Source organism: Thunnus albacares, chromosome 7, assembly GCF_914725855.1.
Source record: "Thunnus albacares chromosome 7, fThuAlb1.1, whole genome shotgun sequence".
NCBI lineage: Eukaryota > Metazoa > Chordata > Actinopteri > Scombriformes > Scombridae > Thunnus > Thunnus albacares.
Window position 1 is genome coordinate 30,387,701 of NC_058112.1, and position 23,946 is coordinate 30,411,646.

Below are 23,946 nucleotides of genomic sequence, written 5' to 3' on the forward strand. Positions count from 1 at the left end.
AAGGCTGGTAATATTAGCAAGCTGCAGGACCGAACCAAAGAATGTTATTGAAGGGTAAATCCGCACTGAATCACACAGGGAGAAAACTGCTGCTGCACTGCTCTGTAAGAAAAAAAAAAAGAAGCAAAATGATCCTAAATATTACAAAATTAGATTTTAATGAGATTAAAGGATCAGTCTGGTGATTTTCTATGTTTTTCTTATTGTCAATAAATCTCATGTTTGGAGCCAAATCAGTGATCCACTATCAAGTATTGTGTGTGCAAAGCCTGATATATTAAATATATATACATATTTGAATTTTTATTCCCATTACACTCTGTACTGAAGTTAATGTACAATGTAGTATCTTTCATACAGTAAAACAAAGTCAAGAGGTTGTGATACGTAGCACAACAAGCTAGCGAAGGTGTAAACAAAACAGTGTTCCTGCACATGCTAAATGGTGTCTTCCTTACACAGAACTACTTTCCAGACAAACATGATGCTGTTATTAGTCTTTGGAGCCGTTTCTAAACAAACTAACGTGACCAAACTCTTCACAATAGAGGAACATGTCACCCAGTGCAGCTGTGTGACTCACTTTTTAACAGTTTTTGGACAACAACAGAGGAATAAAATATATCAGGCTTTGGATACACACACAATACTTGTTAGTAGATCAGTTCATTGTTGGTTTGGCTCCAAATTTATTCTTTCACTTCTTCTCTTGTGTGATTGATTGAGTGTGTTTCCTGTTTAAAGTTTAAAACCTGTAGCAGCATATTTCTTCCGTCTGTGATTCAGTGTCGATCTGCTCTTTAACATCTTCGGCTCTGTCAGACTTCCTCTGCACAGCGTGTAAAACAACGGATGTGATTTAATCGGGGGATTTCTTAGATTCTTTGAAAACTCAGAAATCATATTCGGTTTTAGATTCTTTCTTCTTTCTTCGTTTCAATTTCAGTGCACAAAGCAAAATAAGACTAATGTTCATTCCAGTCATTTAAAAAGCTGCTGGTCTGGGTCCATCTGAACAAAGCAGAACTCCTCCACAGGTGAGTGTGAGCCGGCCGTCCAGCAGCTGTTGGTGCAGGTATAAACCAGCACCGTCCCGAACTCCAGCTCCACCTCAGCGCCGCCGTCCTTCCCCCGCAGCAGACTGACCAACGCCGGCATCAGCTGCAGCTCAAACGTCCTGGATCCTCCGCAGGAGCCGCACGCCGACACCACCTGAGCCAGGTTGGACGGCGGCTCGGAGATGAACAGAGGTTTCCCGCCACGGCAGTAGCGCAGGATCTGTTGAGGACACAGCGAGATCTTCTTCATGAACCTGGAGAAGACGGCGTCTCCGTGTCGGGCTTTGGTTTTCTCGTACTTCTCCTCCCCGCCGCCCTCGTCACCTTCCACCTCTCCTACCGTCACCCCCTCCCTCTTCTCGTACTCCCTCAGCAGCTTCTGGGCGTGTTCCAGGTCGCCTTCCTCTCCACACAGATCCGATTCCTCCATCACGCTGATGAAGAACGGACGGAAGATGGGAACGTCTTCCTGTGATTCTCCCAGACGGAGGTCCTGAAGTCTGCTGCTGACATCCATCTCACTGACTGCTGAGCAATATGGGAAAAAATAATATGAGACCTTCTAGCAGATATATATCATGATATGATTTCCTAAATTGTCAATTAACCCTCTAAACAAGCTCAGTCTAGTCTATAAATGTCAGAAAATAATGAAAAAATGCTCATAATTGCCTAAAGCTGAAGGGGATGTCTTGAAATGTCTTTGTTTTGTCTGACCAACAGTCTGAAACCTGAACATATTCAGTTTAAAATGATATAAAACAGAGAAAACTCATATTTGAGAAGCTGGAACCAGAGAATGAAAAGTGACTTAATCTATAATCAATTATCGAGATAGTTGCCAATTATTTCTAAATGTATTAATGCTTTTCAAGAAAGATCAATACAGTGATTTCCAGAGGAAAGTAAATATAATGTAGGCATGTTTGTGTATATTAACTCTGAACAACTTGATAAACTATGTGTCAGTTTGTTTTGGTATTTTTTTGCTCCCTAGTGGTGATAAATGTTAATGCAGCTTTAACTTAAAGGACAGGCTCACAATATACCAAGTGTGTCTTGAAACAACAGTCAGGTGTCCATATGAACAGTGAAAGAGGTTTTCCTCGCTGTAATCATTCCTCCTGTTCATACAGGATATTAAAAGATCCTTCAAATGTGCTTTCAATGGAAGTGATGGAGGCTTAAATCCACAGTGTGTCCACACAGTCATTTAAAAGTTGATGTGAAGCTTATATGAGGCTTCATCAGTCTGAGTTAGTCATATCAAGTGGATATCTGACACATTTACAGTCTTTTTAGCATGAAATTCCCTCTTTGTGTTTCCTCGGACAGTGTTTCCCTGTTGAGCTGCAGGTGGAAGTATAGTAACAAAAAGAGGGACTTTGACATTAAAAAGACTGTAACATTGAAAGATATCTACTTGATTTGACTCATTTGGACGCTGAAGCTTCATATTAGCTTCAGATAAACTTTTAAATACATTTTTGCATTATGAAGGGATCTTCTTATGGTCAGTATGAACAGGAGGAATGATTACAGCAAGAAAAATATGTTTCACTGTTCATTTGGGCTCCTGACTGTTGTTTTACGACACACTTGAAAAACTGTAAACCTGTCCTTTAAAGTTCCCCTCCAGATACGTTTTAAAACATAAAAATACTCTGCTTGGAATAATAATTTGTGTCTGATATGATTTTTCCACAAAAAAGCGAGGCTTAAACATTCAACTGAAGTTAGAATAAGCAAAACACATTTTTGAGTGGTGGAAGACTTTAAATTGTTTACCACCAATTTTGTATAAAATATGTATATTGCTCAACCTTACCTTCTGTCTCGGGAGCTGCTGCCTTCTCCTGAACCTGGCTTTCCTTCTTCAAGCTTCCTCCCCACCCATCATCCCCTTCCTCCATCCCCCAGTCATCAGCGGCTTCACACCAGTCAGTGGCCGACAGAGACGCCTCCTGGGCCGGGGCGGGCCGGCTGGATGTCTGCGCTGCCGTCACCTCAGTCTCCAGACACTGAGAGCGGAGCACCCTCCAACAGTCTGCCCTGCCGCTGCACTCAGCACCCGGGCAGGCGAACAGGTGGAGGTCCCTGTGGTAGGGGGACGCCTCCAGCGGGCAGTACACTTGCACCACCTGTGCTAACGGGGCTCCGCAGCGGCCACAGCGGGGAGGCTGCCGGGGGACCACCGGCCACCAGTCCGGCTGACCGCCGACTTTGTTGGTCAGATATGAGGACTGGTATTTCTTACAGTCCAGCTCTCCATCACACAGACCGATCAGAGTCACCTCCTGGGTAGCTGAAGACATCTCTCACATGTTAGAAACACCGACCGGAAGGGAACTTTAGCGTCAGAGGTCCGTCATCAAAATATAACCGCCAGTAAAAATATATCTGCGGTGTTGTAAAAATGCGAGCGAGATGCAAAATAGTGCAATAAATAAAAAACGAACCACACAGCTGTGACAAGACGGGAAAACAATTTGAAGCTTATATATAAATTTGTAAATGAGAATGACAAAGGTTCCCACCGGAACTCTACAGCCCGGCGTGTCAAGACCGGTGTTACACCGTATTTAGTATCCATCCATCATAATCTGTGAGTTGGAAGAATCCCTTACTTAAGTAAAAGTATCAATACCACTTAAAGTGCTAAATTAGTAAGACTGTAACGTTGAAAGATATCTACTTGATTTGACTCATTTGGACGCTGAAGCTTCATATTAGCTTCAGATAAACTTTTAAATACATTTTTGCACTGTGGATTTTGTCCCCCATCACTTACATTGAAAGCACATTTGAAGGATCTTTTAATAGCCAGTATGAACAAGAGGAATGATTACAGCAAGAAAAACATGTTTCACTGTTCATTTGGACACCTGACTGTTGTTTTAAGACTTACTTAAATAATTTTGAACCTGTTCTTTAAAAAAAATTACATATTGGTTGAGAAACAAGGGTAAAACATTGTAGAATTCTTGGCGACTTTCTATTAATTATATTTTTATTGACTGCCTCTGTGTAAATCAAAGTTCATAATGTAATTATGTTTTAACTTGCTATGATATAAATTCCCCATTGATGGTCCCAACAGTACCTCTCAGCAATTGTACTGTTTTTTTCATGTTTTTTTTTTCTTCAATTTTAACTTGGCTACCTTTGTTACATACGTGCTCTGTACTTTTCTTACATATTGTTTTTTTATACATATGTAAATTTTCAATTTTGAAAAGTCAAAATTAATTATTTTTTAAAGCCTTGAATTTGCATTCTTCTTCTTCTTCTCATTATTATTATTATTATTATTATCATTATCAGCATCATCATCATTATTATTATTGTTATTATTATTATTATTAATTGCACCTGCATATACTGTTTACTCCTGGTCAATATTTTGTACATTTCATCTCATTCTCCTCAACTTAAAATTTAAACCTGTAGCAGTTCTTCTCACTTAGAATATATTTTACATCTTTTTTTAAATTGTAAATTTTTACTTTCATTTTTATATCATTTAGGACTACTTAATTTTGTGTATGGTTTTGACTGATGCACCACAACACCAAGGCAGATTCCTTGTATGTGCAAACCTGCTTGGCAACAAACCTGATTCTGGTTTTGTTTGTAAATGTCTTCAAAAGATGTCAGTTGTATTCTGAAAAAAGGTCATGTCTGCTAACTTACTCCAAGCCACAAATATTTAATGATGACAACATTTCGATCCGACTTATCTTCGTCAGGTCAGAATATTTGTAAAATTGGAAAACACATCCATATTTATACATCATACACACCAATAGGCTGACAGGCTCTATGATGACAGCTGTGGTTAACCATCCAAGCCGCCCAGGGTGATAAACATCCCACAACAACTAACAATTCAATATAGTATAGAAAAAAGCAGTAAAAGAAAGCCATACTTTAAAAAAAACAACACACCAAAAGTATCACAAATATCAACCGTACACATTATATCAGATTCATCATCCCATATATCAGAATCTACGTCACCAACATTCATTAATATATTGTATTGTTAGAAAAAAGAGAGTACAGAAATTGGGTCATAACACCTTCTATAAAAAGTTTACTAGATCACACAACAATAAAGAACATTACACACTTGTTGAATTTACAAAATTTACCAGCCCTGTAACCTCCCGTGACTGACTGAGTGATGGAAGTTACATTTGTGTCAACTCTCGCGAGACTTATCATCGCGCAAGATTTGGTTAGGCACAATAACAAACAGACTAGATCAAGCGAAAGGTAAAGAAAAAACATTTCATTTCTCTGTAAGGATCCTTTCCATAATGTTGTCAGACTCTTATAATAACAATCTGAGCATGTCAGTGGCAAAAACAAGCACTTTTTGTGGATTCACATTGGCCGCGCAATTTCTCCAGAGGATTACATTACAGCCCTATTATCTGGCTGAAGCGCTCTCGCTCAATACTGGACCAATTTCAAAAGTCGTTGACCCCATTAGTCACTTAGATAGAAAATGATGGAAAAATAGGATCTAGGTTGGAAAAATCCCTAATTTTCCTTTTTAAATATGTGACAATATAATAGAAAGAATTTTGTCTTACTTTTGCATGGCACTTTGAAGGCGGGACGTTTCTCTGGCGCCACTAAGTTCTTTGATAAATAGTTAATCGCTTTCACTCCAAAATGGCGGAGCCGTAACGTTAACGGTCTGCTGCGGCGCGCTGAGGTTGCGATGAAACGATCAATTAGCTTTCACTTCTTGATCAATGTAGTCAGTTCAGCAAGACTCCACAAGCTCGAAAACACTTAAAGAATGAAAACGGAGCTGGAAAACAATCTGCATGATGACCCATTATATTTTAAATATGTCTACGAACTCTGACGGTAACGGTTTATGGGTGTTTGGGTAGCTAACGTTACTACTCCAGCTAGTAACGTAACGTTGGCGTTACAGGAAAAACGTTGCAGGAGAAGGTAAAAGAAAAGAAACTGCCACAACTAAATTACGATTTACATGTTATATTGAACCAGCGGGCAGTTTTAGCCGCATAATATGTAACCAACACCAGTATGTGGCATTTAAATAATGTAAACAGCGGTTTTCGTGTTATCTCGCACCGTAAACCTCCGTTACCTTCACCGTCATGACTTTCTCGTTCCAGCGGCGGTTCCCTGCTGGCCCCGCACATACACGGCCGTGGGTGCTGCCCTGCTGGCCTGGACCATCCTGACCGTCTGCTCCTCTAGCCCGGAATAGACGCACATCCACTCGGCCCACAGCTCCAAAGCAGCCGCCTCCTTAGGGACGGCCGGACAGTACCTGAGTGCAGATGCTCCCCTGCACCTGCTGACTGACAGCGTTGATGCATGGGTGAGTAAAAACTGTATTGTGTCTGTGTGTGTGTGTGTGCAGATATATATACCGCAAAATAATACTCTAAAGCAGTGGTGGAAGAAGTATCCAGATCATTTACTTGAGTAAAAGTACCAATACAACAATGTAAAAATACTCCATTACAAGTAAAAGTCCTGCATGAAAAATCCTACTTGAGTAAAAGTACATAAGTATTATGAGCTTGATGTAGTTAAAGTATTGAAGTAAAAGTACATAAGTATTATGAGCTTGATGTAGTTAAAGTATTGCAGTAAAAGTACATAAGTATTATGAGCTTGATGTAGTTAAAGTATTGCAGTAAAAGTACATGAGTATTATGAGCTTGATGTAGTTAAAGTATTGCAGTAAAAGTACATGAGTATTATGAGCTTGATGTAGTTAAAGTATTGCAGTAAAAGTAGTGGTTTGGTCCCTCTGACTGATATATTATTATATATGACATCATTAGATTATTAATAGTGAAGCATCAGTGTTAGAGCAGCATGTTACTGTTGTAGCTGCTGGAGGTGGAGCTAGTTTACACTACTTTATATACAGTTAGCTAGTTTAGTCCAGTGGTTCCCAACCTAGGGGTCGGGCCCCTCCCCTGATTAAAACCAGTATTCATGAAGGACAGTATTTTTATTTTTTTTTAAATCATTTCTCAAGACTCAGTAAAGCTGTATTTCTTGCCCTTTATTTGATGTCTTCTCACTTTTCACGCTTTCATCCTGTGCAATAATCTTCTTTGGAGTTTGACATGTGATAATTCAGGCACTATGAGCTCATTTTAATAATTATTCTGCAGCTCTGTGTGCCGGTGATGGTAAACATCGCCTGCTGTATTTTGCCTTTGACAGCCAGACTAATCCAGTGTGTCAGGTTCGTGCCGCTCCGTGTCGGTGAAAAAAAGGTTGGTGTTTCTGTTTGCTGTTAAGTTTGATATTAATATCATATTGATATTACATTCAACTCCAGATTTCTGCAGGATGGCGTCTGTGATTTGGCCCTGGAAAGGTAAAGCTGTTCAGTTCTGAGCTTTTTAGGTCACTCAGATAGAAACTTTGAATCCTGGTTACACAGTTGTTGAGTAAAATTAAGACCCAAAACTAAACATGCGGAGACCCGGTGGGCTTGTGGTTAAGACACACAGAGTGTGCCCTCACATTCCCCTTGTTTCCTGTCTATTTATACACTCACATCTACTACAAGTAAAGGCAAAAATACCCAAAATAATAATAAAAGCAAAACTGAAGTCTAATAGATTAAAAAATGTATTGTAAGTCAAACCTGTGATCAGTGTAGGTCTGCAATGATTAGTCAATTAATTGATCGGTAGAAAATTAAATGGCAACTATTTTGATAATTAGTTGATTAGTTGATTGACAGAAAATTAATCACAAACTATTTTGATAATTGGTTCATTGTTTTGAGTCATTTTCAAAGCAAATATTTAAAATTCTCTGGTTCCAGCTTTTCAAATATGAATATTTTCTGGTTTCTTTTATGACAGTAAACTGAATATGTTTGGTTGTGGACTGTTGTTTAAGACAAAGGAAGACATTTGAAGACATCACCTTGGGATTTGGGAAACAGTGATTGACATTTTTTATATTATGACATTTTAAAAGTTGCAATATGTAAGATTTGGCCACCTGCACCAAACAAACAGGGGGCAGCCTATCACCATAAACCACCAACATTCTCATAGAATTATCACTCACTGAATGTAGCATAAAGCTTACTGTTTACAGTGAATCTGCGCTATGGCGTCGTCAAGATAACAAAGTGCTACGGAGACATTAGCACCAGCAGTAAATTACCAAAGAGCTTCCCAGATCAGTTCATCAGATCATGCAGCTGAGATCTGGCCAGATGACGTCACGCGACCTTAAGACGGTGGACGTGATCTGGCGAGATGACGTCGCACAAGATCCAAGATGGCTGACGTGACATGCCCCCAGACCCCTCTAGGTGTCTTCGCTCATCACACAACCTGGACACAAGCAAAAAAAAAGTTCAGTCAAAAAAACATTTTCTCATCAGCACCCATGTGCATTCTCTCTTTAAAAGTCAATATAAACAGATTACTCCATTCAGTGAAATAAACAACCAAGCCAGCCACCCATTCTGTCAAATCTAAGTGAAGTCGCTATCAAGATTAGGTCTTGACCTACAGACTCTGTTTCACATAACAATACTTCAACTCAAAGAAGAAAACTACAAACTCAAATCGTTTAATGAGACAAACTAGCTGTGAAATTAAAACTGAGTTTTCTGGAAGGTCAGATGAAAGTTTCCAGCAGAGCGAAGGAAAAACAAACTCTTAGTCTACAGATTTAAAGAAATAAACAGGATATCTCACAGGAATAGGAATCGTATTTATTTATTTCGGTGATTTTCTCTCACCATAGAGCAGGATTGGTTAAAGGGGGGTACACTCTTACCACTGGCATTTCTCTCAATGTTTAAGTTTATTTTTAAATGTCAGCTTGCATTATTGGTATGGCATTTACATTAATTCTGTATTGCTAAGGACCACAGTGGAAATAAGTCTCGGACTCAGAATAAATTCAACGAAAGCCTGAAACATCCGCTAACGTAAAACAACAACAATCAAAACAACAGTACGAACAGTTAAAACGTAATCATACTACATATCCCATCCTTTTTTTAAATCATATAAATAATCTCTCTCTCTCTCCCAGCTCTTGCATTATATCACAACGTCAGTGGTGAGTTTGGTGACCTGGTTGTCCCGATCAAGTTTTTTCAGACGCAAAGCCGATCCAAGTCCTTTAATCAATCAATCAATAAAAGCTTTATTTGTATGTCACCTTTTGTACGAGTTAGTGCAACTCAAAGTGCTTCACAGGTGACTGACAAGCTGATAGTAAGACAGAACAAATGTAAACAGTAAAACAATTTGTGACTAATGCACAAGAGCATGTGGTGAAAACACAACTTAAACTGCATCAGTTCAAACATGGCTGAAAATAGTTTTTGGTGCTCGTCTATAATAAGTCATATTTGAATGATCCAAGGCAGTCCTGGCATTCTGATCATTGTCTACAGACCTTTCAGTGTGCGCCAGGTGTTAAAACAGTCCCTTTGTGCCATAAAGCACAAGGGCACATCACATGACACGCAGCCAACTGGTGTTTTCTGGTGGCGGAGCATACAGTTCCTTCTACCTGCAGTTCCATTTAGGCACATCAAGTCCCTCTGCAAAGTACTGCAGCTTGTGTGAAGCTGCTGGGTTAGGGGGTGCAATGTATCTATTGCTAGAAGCTTGAGACGTTGACTCGGAGCCATGGTCTGCAAGCTTCTCTACAAGGGCCTCCTGGAATTCCTTCTGGGTTTATTGGTGGAGAATGTGTCTGTATTGAGTCACCCCTTTTTTTTGTCTCTTTTGTTTACCATGCTGGTAAATCTGAATGAATTACTCTTTGGTGGTCATTGTTTCCGTAAAACGATCTGAACGGTTGAATTGTGGAGAATCTTATCGATCTAATGATGTATAACATGTCCATATTGAAGTTGGTGATAATTCTCTGTGGGTTCATCAACAGATGACTATTCCAACTGAAGAGTCATTAGATTCAATTCTAACAGGAAATATATTGATTAGTGGAGCTCTACATTCTTTTTAAAAAAAACTTTATTGACAAACAGAACAGGAGGACGACAGACACACTTCTTCTGGACGTACATAGCATCTCTATAGTCAAATTATGAGTCAGAGCTAATAAAAAAGTAGATCACACAACTACTGCTAGAAATAAAGATGTGCGTCACAATGTTTTCTTGTGCTTTTCGATTACAGAGATTGTTAATGGATGCATAAAAAGGTTTTGGACAAACATTAACAGTTTAAGAAAGAAAGAAAACACACACACACACATATTAACATTAATACTCTTTCTGCACCAGAGAGACAACGAGGAGGCTGAAAAACAATATTAAATCAAATCTTTGTTTGGAGCAGAAGCTTCCTATCTGTCAGAACGGCCAAATAAAGTCGACAAAAATATCCAGATCTGTTAACACAGTAATACTGAAGGGCAACATACGCACACACCTATGCGCGCACGCACGCACACACACACACACACACACACACACACACACACACACACACACACACACACACACACACTCATAACTCTGCTGCAGTTTTAAGTCATCAACCTTTTAGCAAATAACGTTACCTACAAAACCAACAACAAGAAAAAAAAACATTGTTGACTGCTGCTGCCTTCATGTGCTCTGGGAAATATGGTAATTATAATTTGAGAGTACATTAGTTAGTTAACAAAGAGCTTAATCCTGCTGGGAAACATAATGACGGGATATACTGATGAATAAATAAACACCTCTGGGAAACATAATGAGGAGATTAAATGATGGAAAAATAAATGCAACTTGGGAATCATTACAATAATGAGATACAGTAAAGACTAAGCAAATGACTCGCAAGCACAATGATGATGTAATGAAGGGAAATGAGATTTATTTGTATGCATGAGTCAGTTGTGACATTTAGTGAAAGTTTTATTGAATATTTTATGAATACAGATAGTTTTGTACCGGTAAACACTGAGTGTTCGTGTGCTCCTGGCTCGAGCAGGGCACATCATATCCGACACGATACCCCTGAACATGATGGAGACCAGGGAGGCCGCCACTGACAACATGGCTGCCGTCTCTGTAGCCGACGCTCGGCCAAACATCAACCAGATCATCATCATCATCCTCCAGAGTTTTCTATATTGGGACATCTTGAAGTTTATCATCACGTTCTTAATGTGGCCACTTACAAAAAGAAACAAGACTTGGTCTGTAGCCACACTAGCAGCCCTGTAATGTTCATAGAAAACAAAATTGTCAGATAAATGAAAATGGAGTTTTGTTTTTCTCAGGTCTTTGCTGCTCAAGGGTCAAAAAATAAAGTTTGGCCTGAGGCAGGCGCCGAAGGAAAGGTCATCAATAGGGATTCTGCAGTGGTCATTATAGGCGGTGTTGGAAGAAGTACTCAGATCCTAAAGATACTTAAGTAAAAGTACCAATACAGCAATGTAAAAATACTCCATTATAAGTAAAAGTCCTGCAAAACAAAGTTCTGATACACAAATCTGTCAGATTTTTGAAATTCTCTCTAATCTTTGATTTTTGCTGAAATATTGGATCATTTGAACAATTATTGAAATGAAAGCATGTGAGAAGTTTAGAGGGAAAAATCACTATTTGGTGCAGCTGTTAACAACTCATAGACATGTGAAATGTGACCCCGACTACACACTGCTTTTTGTAAGACGTCAAAAGCCAAAAAGGTTGGAAACCACTGGTTTCATCTTTAACAATGTGTTGTATTTTAAAAGCTTGTTATATTATCCATTAAGGTCAGAAATTGCCATTTTCTTTCTATTTATCGGACAATTTCACACAAAATTACAACTTAAACTTCCCTGATTTTGAATTTAATAATTCTCTGTCATAATGTTTTTAAACCAAAAATATCTGTATTAGTCTTGTCACTTTAGAGGAAATAGCTATATATAAAGAAATATCTTAAAGACACAGTTCCCTCAGGTCCTGGAGCACCTGGCCAGCAGTGAGTCACAGCAGGAGAACGGTGAGATGGAAGACAAAGAGGAAGATAAGGAGGAAGAGAATGAGGTGGAGGAGCAACAGAAAGAGGAAGGAGGAGCTGCTGCAGCGAGTGTGCAAGAAAAGAAAAAAAAAAAATCACAATTACTGCATGAAATGAAGCTCCAGGGTCAGAACGTAACAAGGTGCTCAGAGCAAAAATGTTTTTAAAAGTTTATAAAATACCCATTAATTCATCAAATCCCACAGTGGATGTTCAAATCATCAGTAATATTTTGTTTTTTGAACAAGATTTAAGCTTGTTAAAGGCCTGAAGCTGAAAAAAATGGCAAAAACAAAGACATTAAATAACCAAATTGGTAAAAATTAAATTCCTAAAAATACCTTTACACCACTTATTTGTTCCTTAATTTCTTTTATTGTACATGTACATGACCACAGAAAGTCTTCCTCAGGTAAAGATGAAGATGACAGTTAGTGTTGAACCCTAATAAGATCATCGCCCAATTAGACAGTTGTCCTCACTTCTCCTGGGGTAACTACAGAAATGTAAAGTATGTGAGAGATTTTCTCTGTGACATGTAACTGTCAGTCCACATTGAAACCATTCTTAGAAGTGTTTTTTACACACTGAACCTCCCACATTTTTTACGCTCTGAGCCTTTTCTCTCCTCTGTCATGTTTAGTGAAGCGTAATACGCACCTGTTTAATCCTATAAAGCTCCTGCTGTTGACTATATATGTTCTGAACTTATTAACACTTTCTATATTGATTGATCGGCTCCCACTCTGCCTGTCAGTTTGCCGGTCTCACTACAGGGTAATCCAGGATTCCCCTCGCCTGCTATAGCTGGCGGGGAAATAAAATCAGCGAATCAATAAACACAAACACTGGTGATTTCCTCCCGTGGAGCCCACATGAAAAATATTTTGGTTCAGTAAATTTCTGCTGTCAGTCAGTCTGTTGACGGCAGTTTGGCTGGCGGCTGTCCTCTCTGACAGACAGCCGGTTCAGACACGCTGAACGCAGGTCGTTTCAACAGACCCTTTTCACAGCAGACATTTTAACTCGTCAAACCAGAAAAAACTGGTGGAACTGATTACATTAATGATGGCTGCAGTACATTTAGGTGAGCCAGTTACTGGGACAATTAAAGGTGCAATATGTAAGAATTATTTAAGTAAGGTTTAATTTTTTAATTTAAAACAGTCAGACATTAACTGAAATTAAAAAAACAACTTTCCCTGACTTTCTCAGTTGCCTTTATATATAAAGGATAATCCAAACAGTGTGACATTTATGTGTGCTCCCGAGTGCCTTGCCTCTCTCCCGCCACAGCACCAACAGGGTGCAACGCTAGCTAACGTTAGCTTAGAATTAAAGGGAGTCCGCTAACATCAACAAACGACCAGCACCCACCACAACAGAGTCCAACACAAACTCCACCTAAGCCTAAAAATACAAAAGTTTTATCTTGTGAAGCCCGTCTGTCCAGGTGTAATTAATCCACAGCTCCCTGGCGCTCAGCAGCCGTCTGTCGGCGAGCAGCGGCTCCGTCCCTCCACTCTGTACGGTCAGCCGCACACACACTCTTACACACGTAGCCTGCTGCTGGCTCGCAGCAGGCTACGGAGCAACAGGATGCTGACTGCAGCTCACATAACAGCCACCGGTGTCACTAATGAGAAGGAATCTCTGAAACTTACATATAGCATCTTTAATGGAACGCAGCCGTCGTTAACGTCATTAGTTTCACCTGTGCTTTTCCTGCTTTGACAAGTCAAAATGTCTGTCCGTGAAAAGGGTTTATAGCGTGTAGGCACCACTCACATCTCACTTTTGATTTGTTTTGTATGTTTCCCTTCGCTGCAGCTTAGCAAAGAAGTACATTGAGGGAATTTGCTGCTTAACAGACTGTAACTTTGGAAGACTGGATTTAGCTAACTGAAGCTACATATTAGCTTGAAGAAGAGGAATTGTTTAGAGCTGCAACAATTAATCGATTAGCCGATTCACAAAAAATTAATCGGCAGCTATTTAGATAATCGAATAATCGTTTTTACGCCATTTTTACAGCAAAAATGCCAAAAAATATGCTAGTTGCAGCTTCTCAAATATGAGCATTTGAAGCTTTTTGAGTCCAACATGATAGTAAACTGAATATCTTTGGAGTCTGGACTGTTGATCATTATTTTTGAAGATCTTTACAGGTTAAAATAATCCTCCACTCTGCACCAGTAGTTTCTCTTAATGCATGTTTTTTTTGTCCTACTTTGACTATTTCTTCCTCAGGGCAGTTGTACGAGTTTTAAAAATGTTTCTCTCCGGTGTTGAACTAGTTGTAACCTCTCGTCTCGTATCTGCTGCCGAACCGGTGTCTGTTCACAGCTGCAGCGGCTAATTAGCTCCAACACTGATGAGCCTCTGAGATGCAGCTCCATTAGTGAAACCACAGCAGAGGTTTTTAAATGACACACCAGTGATTTTGCATGTTTTAGCCAAATTGCTACAAATCACCTGCAATTTACATCACTGAAGACTTGAGTTTTTAAAATCATAGCAGCAGTTTTTAGATTGAGTCAGCCGTCTGTTTCACCTCACGTCACGTCACACTTGACACAGATAGATACAGATAGATAATCCATCGCGGTGAACATCCTGCCCTGTTTTATTTCTGTCAGTTACTGTACATTCATGGAGGTCTTCACTTCAGCTCTGTGCCTGCCAGCGACGTCTGTACTTTTAAGTCTCAGCTCAAAAATCCATTTTTATAGAGCTGCTTTCCACAACGGCCGTTTTACTTTTTATTTCTTTCTCTTTTATTCATTCTGTCATCTCTTTTTACTGCTTTATTTCTCTATTTGTCATAATATTACTGTTTTATTTCTTTTATATTATTTTATGGTTCCACATAAACTGACAAAGTCTTTTGATTTTCTTCCTCTTCTTGTTTAAAAAGTGCTGAAGAAATTAAACTCTTTTATTTATGTTTGAAACCTTGATGTTGCAGATTTCGAGAGGCAAGAACTAGAGGTCTTCATGGGTCAAACAGACCCGCGGAAATCCTGCCTGAACCTGAAGTGCAAAAATTTAAAAAAGAGAGACTTCGATCCAAAATGTGGTCGACCCAAACAGACCAGCAGCAGCAGGATGCGCTATCAATTAATATGATTAATTAACAAGCAGCCACAGGGGGAAAGAACAGCAATAGGAATAAAAATACCCTAAGAATGAATGTAAAGTCATAGAAACTGAAATATTTTGTACATATGCTTGAGAGACAAATTTATATAAACTGAAAGTCCTTTTTCCACCTCCTGCACCAACAGTTAAACCTTCTGTAGCCAACTGGGAGGTAGAGACCATGTTCTAACCTATTTAAAAGCTATAATATGTAATTATTCCACATTAAAGTGTCTAAAAACAACTAGACCTATGTTATATATTTTGTTGAGTTGTGTACTTACATTATCCCAAATGTGCCCAACAATTTTCAAACCCAGAGAAATCTGTAATTTAATCAAAGTAACGGATCGTTTCATTTGGTCGCCTGTCAATGGCGTCATACCTCCTCTACCAAAGAGTAAACACGCACAAGATGCATACGGCGGCGCTGTGTTTGTCCGCTACAATGGCGTCTACCAAAGAGTAACTTACACACATACAAGATAATACATCGGCGTTGTGGTTGTTCCACAAAAACTGTTATAAATTGACTTTTATTCGGTTTTAAGCCACATTTTCGTGATAAATTTTGGTCGTTTTTAATTATATCTTTTAGCCGGAAGAAGGATTTTAGTCATTGGACGTCTGGATCTTAAGTTATCAGAGAAATAAACTGGGCAAACGTTAGCAGCAGCTCGGCTAACAGCCCATACCAGACATCCGGTGTGGTTGTAATGTATCACATGATCAGAGCTGATACCGCGTACCGAGACCCTACCTGCCTCGATTAGACTGACTACTGAGTACTACTAGACCTCCCACACATACTGAACCTGCACGCTGCCCGGTACTGGTTCTGTTCTGGCTCAACTGGTCACAGCGGTTTATAGCACCTCTGTTAAAGCCAAGAAATCACTACAAATGAAAGCTTCAGCTAAAAAGATCAGAGATGGTGTTTCTGTCTGCTGAGGTCATAAATATCAGGAGCGAAGCTGCTGTTTAGATCATCATCAGGTGACTTAATTGATCTTAAATTTCAAAGAAAGACAAATATGGAGAACAGTTTAAATCAGCAAATATATCAGTTATTATTGTTATTTATATTCTAAAATAAGCAGTATTGATATTATGAATCCAGTATTGTTCTGTTCATTTAAGGTGGACCTTTAATCTGCGATACGCTGGTTTAAGATCATTCTAGCAAGCTGATAAAACAATGATAGTGACAAATATGTGAAATGTTTTTAATGTCTGATATTAAAGTTATAACTGACAAAACAGTTTGATGCTTCCGTTCAGTGTGTTGAATTTATACCTATGTGGATATTTGTTACATGTAAAAAGTTTTTATAGTTCAGTTTTTATAGCTGAGATACTTAAAATATCTGTTCATACCGGCTTTAATGTTTTTGTTTTGTTTTGCACGTTGGCACCTTCAGGAAGAGTTTCAGCTCATTTTTTTGTTCTTCTACATCTGAACTCTGTTCCTGTTTACAGATTATATAAATACCATTTTGAAACAGATTTTTGGGCTTAAATTTTGTACAGAGATTGATTGTTAAGAAATAAATAAAACTGTTAATAAAAGCACTGTTGTACAGTTTGACTGTAGGAGCTTGTTGTACCAATAAAGTCATTGGATTGGATTGGATTGGATTGGATTGGATTGGATTGGAAATGAACCTGTCTGTTTTTCTTTCTAGTGGGTACATTTGTGATGCTGATGGGAGAAGTCTGCTGATGGTGAACATATCGTATCATATCATATACAGCAAATAAGAGAACAGCGGGGGACCATATTTGTAGTTCTGTTTCTGAGAAGCTGGGCACAGTTTGTGTTAATTCTAGATTTAAACGTTGGTTTTGTACCGAGTAAAGATGTCCTCCCATGCGACCACAAAAATATCTTGGAAGATGTAAACCACTGCTGGAAAACTATTGTATTTCCCCTATAAAGTTTGCACTGAGAAGTCAGAGAGTGTGTGGAGAGCAAAGGCACATAATACTGGGCTGGTAAAGAGCCAGATATTTCCCTCAGGAGTTGGTAAAACAGAGCTAAAAGAGAGTGAATATTGGACTTAGATTCACCAGGTGGACAGAAACACGACTCCACATGAATGATAATGTTGCTCCGTAACTGCTGGATGAGGAAATAAACAACTGTTTGCTAACAAGTTCAACATATCAACTTAAAAGATGGTGACATGTCAGAGTTGTGTTCACTACTTATTTCTGCTGAAAACTAGTGGACAAAACTATCAGTTAATGCAGATTGAATGTTGTGAATATGAGCAAAAACTCCCTTAAAATGAGATTATCTTGTCAATTATTCAGCCAGTCTCCACCTCTGTTGGTTATTTTCTACATTTGTGCTCTTTTACCCAGGATAGGTACAATATACATATACACAAAACATTTGAAAGTGAACAACAACATGAACAAACATTCATCCTTTCAGAATCAGCTGACTCCTGCAGCCTGCTCCAGACTCTCCAGCACTGATGAGACGGGGAGGGTGACCCCGTTACTGAAACTCTCCTCTGCTGTCTTGACCAGAGCAGCTGCAGGCAGGACGCCAACACCAACGCATCCAGACGACCTGCTGATTTATAATCAGCCTGAAACAGGGCGGGGGAGGTGGGTTTATCTTCACTGTGTCCCTGGAAATATGTCCCACATACGTCTCACTGTGGAGCACCAGGTATTAATTAAACACAACTGTCTGATATAGATCTGACTCATATCTTTGTGAAGCAGTTTGTAACTAATGTTGGCTTTGAGGGTCATGATTTTCTAATGTCTATAAACCTGCAGTAACAGGAAATAAGTCTTGAACACAACACTGACACATCATCATCATCTTTTAAATTTATATGTTTAACTTGTTAGTAAACAGTTGCTCATTTCCACATCCAGCAGTTATGGAGCAACATTATCATTCATTCAGAGTCGTGTTTCTGTCCACCTGGTGAATGTAAGTCCAATGTTCACTCTCTTTTAGCTCTGTTTCTGCTCTCTAACATATATATATTTACATCTTAAAGCCTCCAGTCTTCTGTTTTATAACAATAATAATACTGTGCTTAAGTGCAATTTTGAGGTTCTTGTATTTTACTTGAGTATTTCCATTTTTACGCTACTTTATACTTCTGATCTTGGGACATATGTGGACATTGTTAGGTGGAGCAAAGCAGGTGAGACATCAGGCACAGAAACTGAAGAATATCTTTATGTAGGCTCAAGTGCAGGCAAGAACTAAACAGAACAGACTGAACAAAACTGAACTGAAAACCAGAATTTAAATACAAACACTAAACTAATGAAACAACAAGGAACAGGTGGCAAGACACAAGGGCAGGCTGGGAGCTGATTTAGCTCTGTGTACTGAGGACAAATCAAAAACTGAACTCCATCCATGAGCCAAATAAAAGTTTGCAATATAATCATCTACAATCCACTTCATATATAAACTGTCATTCACTAAACTGTCTTAGAAATAAATATAACTTAAATAAGTGAACATATCACACTGAGCAAACACAGCAAACAAACCTCAGTATTACCTTTACCAAAAAAACTAGAAATGTTAAAGGCACAATATGTAATTTCAGCCGCTAGGGGTCTCAATCAAAACAGTGTGATGACAGTGTGAAGTAGCAAGGGATCATGGGAGTTGTTGTCTTCGTCGTTAAATAACCAGCTTCACCGGGATAGGATTACTCAAGTGTTAATCATTTGGGATGTTTTTACCGGCAGAGGTCTCCTCCTCTCCAGAACAAACGGACCCGGTGATTACAGGTAAAAACACTGAATAAAGCTGTTTCACCACCGGACTTCCTGGAGGGGCTGTTAGTCGAGCTGCTGCTAACGTTTGCCCAGTTTATTTCTCTGATAACTTAAGATCCAGACGTCCAATGACTAAAATCCTTCTTCCGGCTAAAAGATATAGTTAAAAGCGACCTAAATTTATCATGAAAATGTGGCTTAAAACCGAATAAAAGTCAATTTTTAACAGTTTTTGTGGAACAACCACAACGCCGATGTATTATCTTGTATGTGTGTGAGTTACTCTTTGGTAGACGCCATTGTAGCGGACAAACACAGCGCCGCCGTATGCGTCTTGTGCGTGTTTACTCTTTGGTAGAGGAGGTATGACGCCGTTGACATGTGACCAAATGAAATGATCCGTTACTTTGATTAAATTACAGATTTCTCTGGGCTTGAAAATTGTTGGAAACATTTGGGATAACGTAAGTACACAACTCAACAACATATATAACATAGGTCTAGTTGTTTTTAGGCATTTTAATGTGGAATAATTACATATTATACCTTTTTAATTTCTGTCGACATAAACAAGAACCAATAAACCACTCTGCTACATTTCAGAGGGAAATTACTGTATTGTACTTTCTACTATTTGACAGCTTTAGTTATTTTTTTAGATAAAGAAAGTTTTAGAAAGTAGACAGTGTAAACTAATCATAATTTGAATGTTTTTTTGTTTGTTTTTTTGTCATATTTTTTTGTTTGGATGTTTTGCTTGAAGTGATTTTATTGATGATGATGCTGGTATCAAGAGTCAAATTTATTTATATAGCACATTTCATATGACAGGCGTAAACTCAATGTGCTTAAAAACAAGTAAAGATCATACATGACAAAAACATATAACATTACATTAACATTACATATATAAAACCAATAAGATAAAACATAAAATAAGGAGATGTTACATATATAAAAACATATAAGAAAACATATAAAATTAGAAGGTAAGAAGGTATTATTATTATCATTATTAAAAACAATGTGTCATCTTTAACATTTTTGCACTAGTGTGTGACACTCTGAGGCTGAATGTGAAGCCTCCTGCCAGCAGGGGGCAGTCACACTTCACTGTTGTCTTCAGCTTTTCATGTTTCCTGATGAAACTGTAAAATAGTATTTGACCACATGCAGATTCTTTCTTTTCCTCTCGGTGTCTGTCACACATCTCGGCACCCAGAGGTCTCACTCAGATTACAGTCTCTGCAGGCAAGTCACCATTATAATTTCTAATTGCTATAATTATTATAGAGGCTTCAGGGTGGAATAATCTTGATCTGGTTCATGTGTCACACAGTCATGAACAACAGAGAAAATCTATTTGTTTTTTTTTTACTCATAGCATAATTAAGTCAACAGTGAATGGAGTCTGGTGAGGAAAGGTTTGGATCAATATGTTCATTATTTTCGTAGACACCAGGTTTTAACAAGGAAAAAGAACATGTGGAATAAAAAAAGATGATACACCGAGGACGTTAGTGAAGAAAAAATAACTAATCTGTGCTCTGAATTTAACTGATTTAACCTTCATGCCATCCTCTGGTCCAGTGTACACCCTCACAATGGATCGCTTAGATTTAATAAGGTTTTTATTTTGATCTTGAGCTAAGAAATGTGGACATTGTTAGGTGGAGCAAAGCAGGTGAGACATCAGGCACAGAAACTGAAGAATATCTTTATTCAGGCACAAGTGCAGGCAAGAACTAAACAGAACAGACTGAACAAAACTGAACTGAAAACCAGAATTTAAATACAAACACTAAACTAATGAAACAACAAGGAACAGGTGGCAAGACACAAGGGCAGGCTGGGAGCTGATTTGCTGGGAAGACGCAGGGAGCAGAGCAGGACTAACGAGACTGATGCAGGGCAGGTGTGGAGGGAAGGAAAACAAGAAAAAAAAACACACAAAAAGGAAATAGCTGCTGTGTACTGAGGACAAATCAAAAACTGAACTCCATCCATGAGCCAAATAAAAGTTTGCAATATAATCATCTACAATCCACTTCATATATAAACTGTCATTCATTAAACTGTCTTGGAGATAAATATAACTTAAATAAGTGAACATATCACACTGAGCAAACACAGCAAACAAACCTCAGTATTACCTTTACCAAAAAAACTAGACACGTTAATTAAACCTGTGGAGTGTGGTGGTCTGCGTATTGAGGCTGCGTGTAACATTAATTGGCGACTGTTGCTCTGAGTTTCAGTTCATTTTTTGCACTCAGTTACTATGAGAGTCAATGTAGCAAGCAACAGTATCACAAGTGGCCCTTAAATATAATCTACAACCTCTCTTATCTCTTCTACTCTCATTCAGTCCAGTCTGAAACAAGCAGAGAAGCCTGAGGGCATCTGGCAGACCGGTGGAGGAACACAGAGCCAGACTGGAACAGAACCATAACAGATATAAAATACTTTATTGTCACTGTACAAATACAATGAAATGTCGTTTGGAGCAAGCCTACAGATGCCTAATTAAGAATAAAAAACTATAAAAAGAAAAATATAGACACTATACAGTATAAGATACAAAAAATATAAAATATATGAGAATGAAATACTGTATATACACAGAATTAAAAAAAAAAGAAAAATGTCCAGTACTGGGAGCTAGTAGGGCAGCAGTATGGAGAAATATTGCACAGAACCGTTTATGGATGGGGGGTGCGGTGACATAAATAAAGGAACACAGCGGTTGATAAATAATTGCACTTTAAGAGAGGTAAGATGACTAATAAACAGTCACAGTGGTCGAGATGTAATACAGTCAGCGTCAGTACGAACGGTTGCACATGAGCAACATGTGTAAGTGTTTAAACGTGTGTAGTGTAGCTGAGGTCCAGTTCAGTTACAGTGGTGGTGTTCTTCAGCCTGGTCGTGCGAGCATACAGGGCTCTGTAGCGCTTGCCAGACAGCAGAAGGGTGAAGATGCAGATGTTCATGGCGTTGCAGCTGCCGTGGGTTCTGTAGATCTCTTCCAGTGTTGGGAGCTATGAGCGGATGATCCTCTGAGCGGTTTTGATGATGCGTTAGAGGGCCTTCCTGTTCTCAGAGGTGCAGCCAGAGTGCTGTAATCCAGTATGTAATGATCTGACTCTATGGCGCACCTGTAGATGTTGCCCAGCAGCTGTTGTAGAAGTTGTGCTTATTTCAGCCATTGCCGTTGTGTTGATGGACCATGACAGATCCTGGCTGATGTGGACTCCAAGGTATTTGAAGCTCTGAACTGCCTCCATCTTCTCACCGTTGATTCTGATGGGATTGTGGCTGTTATGTTTGAGTCTCCTGAAGTCCGAAATCAGTTCTTTTGTTTTCTTTGGGTTGAGAATGAGGTTATTGTCCAGGCTCCAGCTCTGTAGGTTCTTGAGCTCTTCTCTGAAGGTAGACTCGTTGTTACTAGTGATTCTACCTATCACCATGGTGTCATCTGCAAACTTGATTATAATGTTAGAATCATAGATGGGTTTGCAGTCATACGTGAAGAGGGGGAGAATAGGAGGGGGCTCAGCAAACAGACCTGTGATGCTCCGGTGTTCAGTGTTATGGGGGGTTAGAAATGCTTACCCATGTCCACTGTTTATGGTCTGCCTGTAAGAAAGTCCAGAACCCAGTTGCACAGGTGGGTGTTGAGGCCAAGATCGTTTAGTTTGATGATGGCCAGGTTGTTGGGTAGGGGATACATACACATACTTACTGGGAACAGAGCTAAATTGTGCTAACAGGGCAGGTATCATAACCAAGTAACATTAAACTTAGTGAAATATTGCAACAACAGTCTGACTCCCGGAGCGAGTACGGGGGCCAAGGAAAGTAACAGGTGAGCCAACTGTCAATCAACTCCCACACAGCAGACATCAAAGTTACAACATGTCTTCAAATCTTATTAATGGAGCGATAATTTCCAAAATGACCAAGCACACTTATTAGAGGGCCTGAATTGAGAGACTGAAACCATAATGACTTGCTGAAAAAACGGATTGACTTATTATTTCTAGAGAGAAGTTGAGGTTTTTTGAATGGGGGTCAGTTGGAGCATCTAGTGGCCGTCGGTGGTACTTTAAGGTACTTCAGCCTCAAGACGTGGCAGCTGCTGGTTGGTTCCAGCCTATCACAACTGTCAACTCTAGCGACTGCCACTTATTTTAACCCACCTCAGCATCCTCTGCTTTGTAATGAAAAAAGACAGTAGCCAAGCCATGAAAGCCAAACTCCAGATACTCTTCAGTGACCTGTCGATGACGACACAGATGTCTTTCAGAAACACTCCTCCTAAGAAAAACAACAAAATCAGTCATTTCAACAGATGCCCCAAAACATCATATGTGTACATTCAAGTGACAATTGAACAAAGTAATTCTAACCCAAACTATGATCTTTTCCTAAACCTTAACCATCGTGTTGTTGTCATGTCATAAAACGTGATTTGGTCAGAAAACTTGGACTGCACCAACAATGTATTTAGTCATTTAATCTGAAAGACTTTGGTCATTCATGTATTTTTTACAGTGTGAAAGAGACAACATGATAATACAAATCGCCAACATCAAGTTTCTGCAGATTGTATTTGTGCACCTCTAATTGGACTTACATTGTAAGTTTTAAATTTATATTACTTTTATATGGATCATGTTTACCGCCGTCATACAGGGGTTTTAATGTTTCAGGTCGTGGGACACTAAAGGTTTGAATTTTCCCATGAAAAAGAAACTCTACTGACCAGCGAGTCCAGATCTCTGCAGGGTTTATCAGACTCCAGGTTGCAAGCTTTAGAGGTAAAAAGGACCAGCAAAGGTGGAGAATCACAGACTCCTTGATCTGTGGAGATTAGAGGCGAGCCGGAGGGTTCAGTCATGTTTTCTTTACCCTGGACTCGGTTGTTTCATCGCTCAGATGTGAAACGG

At 39.1% G+C, this 23,946-nt stretch overlaps 1 protein-coding gene across 3 annotated transcripts; it reads right to left on the minus strand.

Annotated features, from left to right (window-relative positions):
- Positions 1-716: 716 nt before the first annotated feature.
- Positions 717-6,269, minus strand: pdcd2l (programmed cell death 2-like). Of its 3 annotated transcripts, XM_044356172.1 has the most exons (3): positions 6,193-6,269; positions 2,887-3,355; positions 717-1,586 (listed from the first exon to the last, which is right to left on the minus strand). In XM_044356172.1, exons 1-3 carry the CDS (start codon positions 6,202-6,204, stop codon positions 982-984), a joined length of 1,086 nt encoding a protein of 361 aa, XP_044212107.1. In that variant the 5' UTR covers positions 6,205-6,269; the 3' UTR covers positions 717-981. The 3 variants fall into 3 exon arrangements, with proteins under 3 accessions (XP_044212107.1, XP_044212106.1, XP_044212104.1); XM_044356171.1 differs by lacking the exon at positions 6,193-6,269 and having other exon boundaries at positions 717-1,583; positions 2,887-3,724; XM_044356169.1 differs by lacking the exon at positions 6,193-6,269 and having other exon boundaries at positions 2,887-3,724.
- Positions 6,270-23,946: the final 17,677 nt, after the last annotated feature.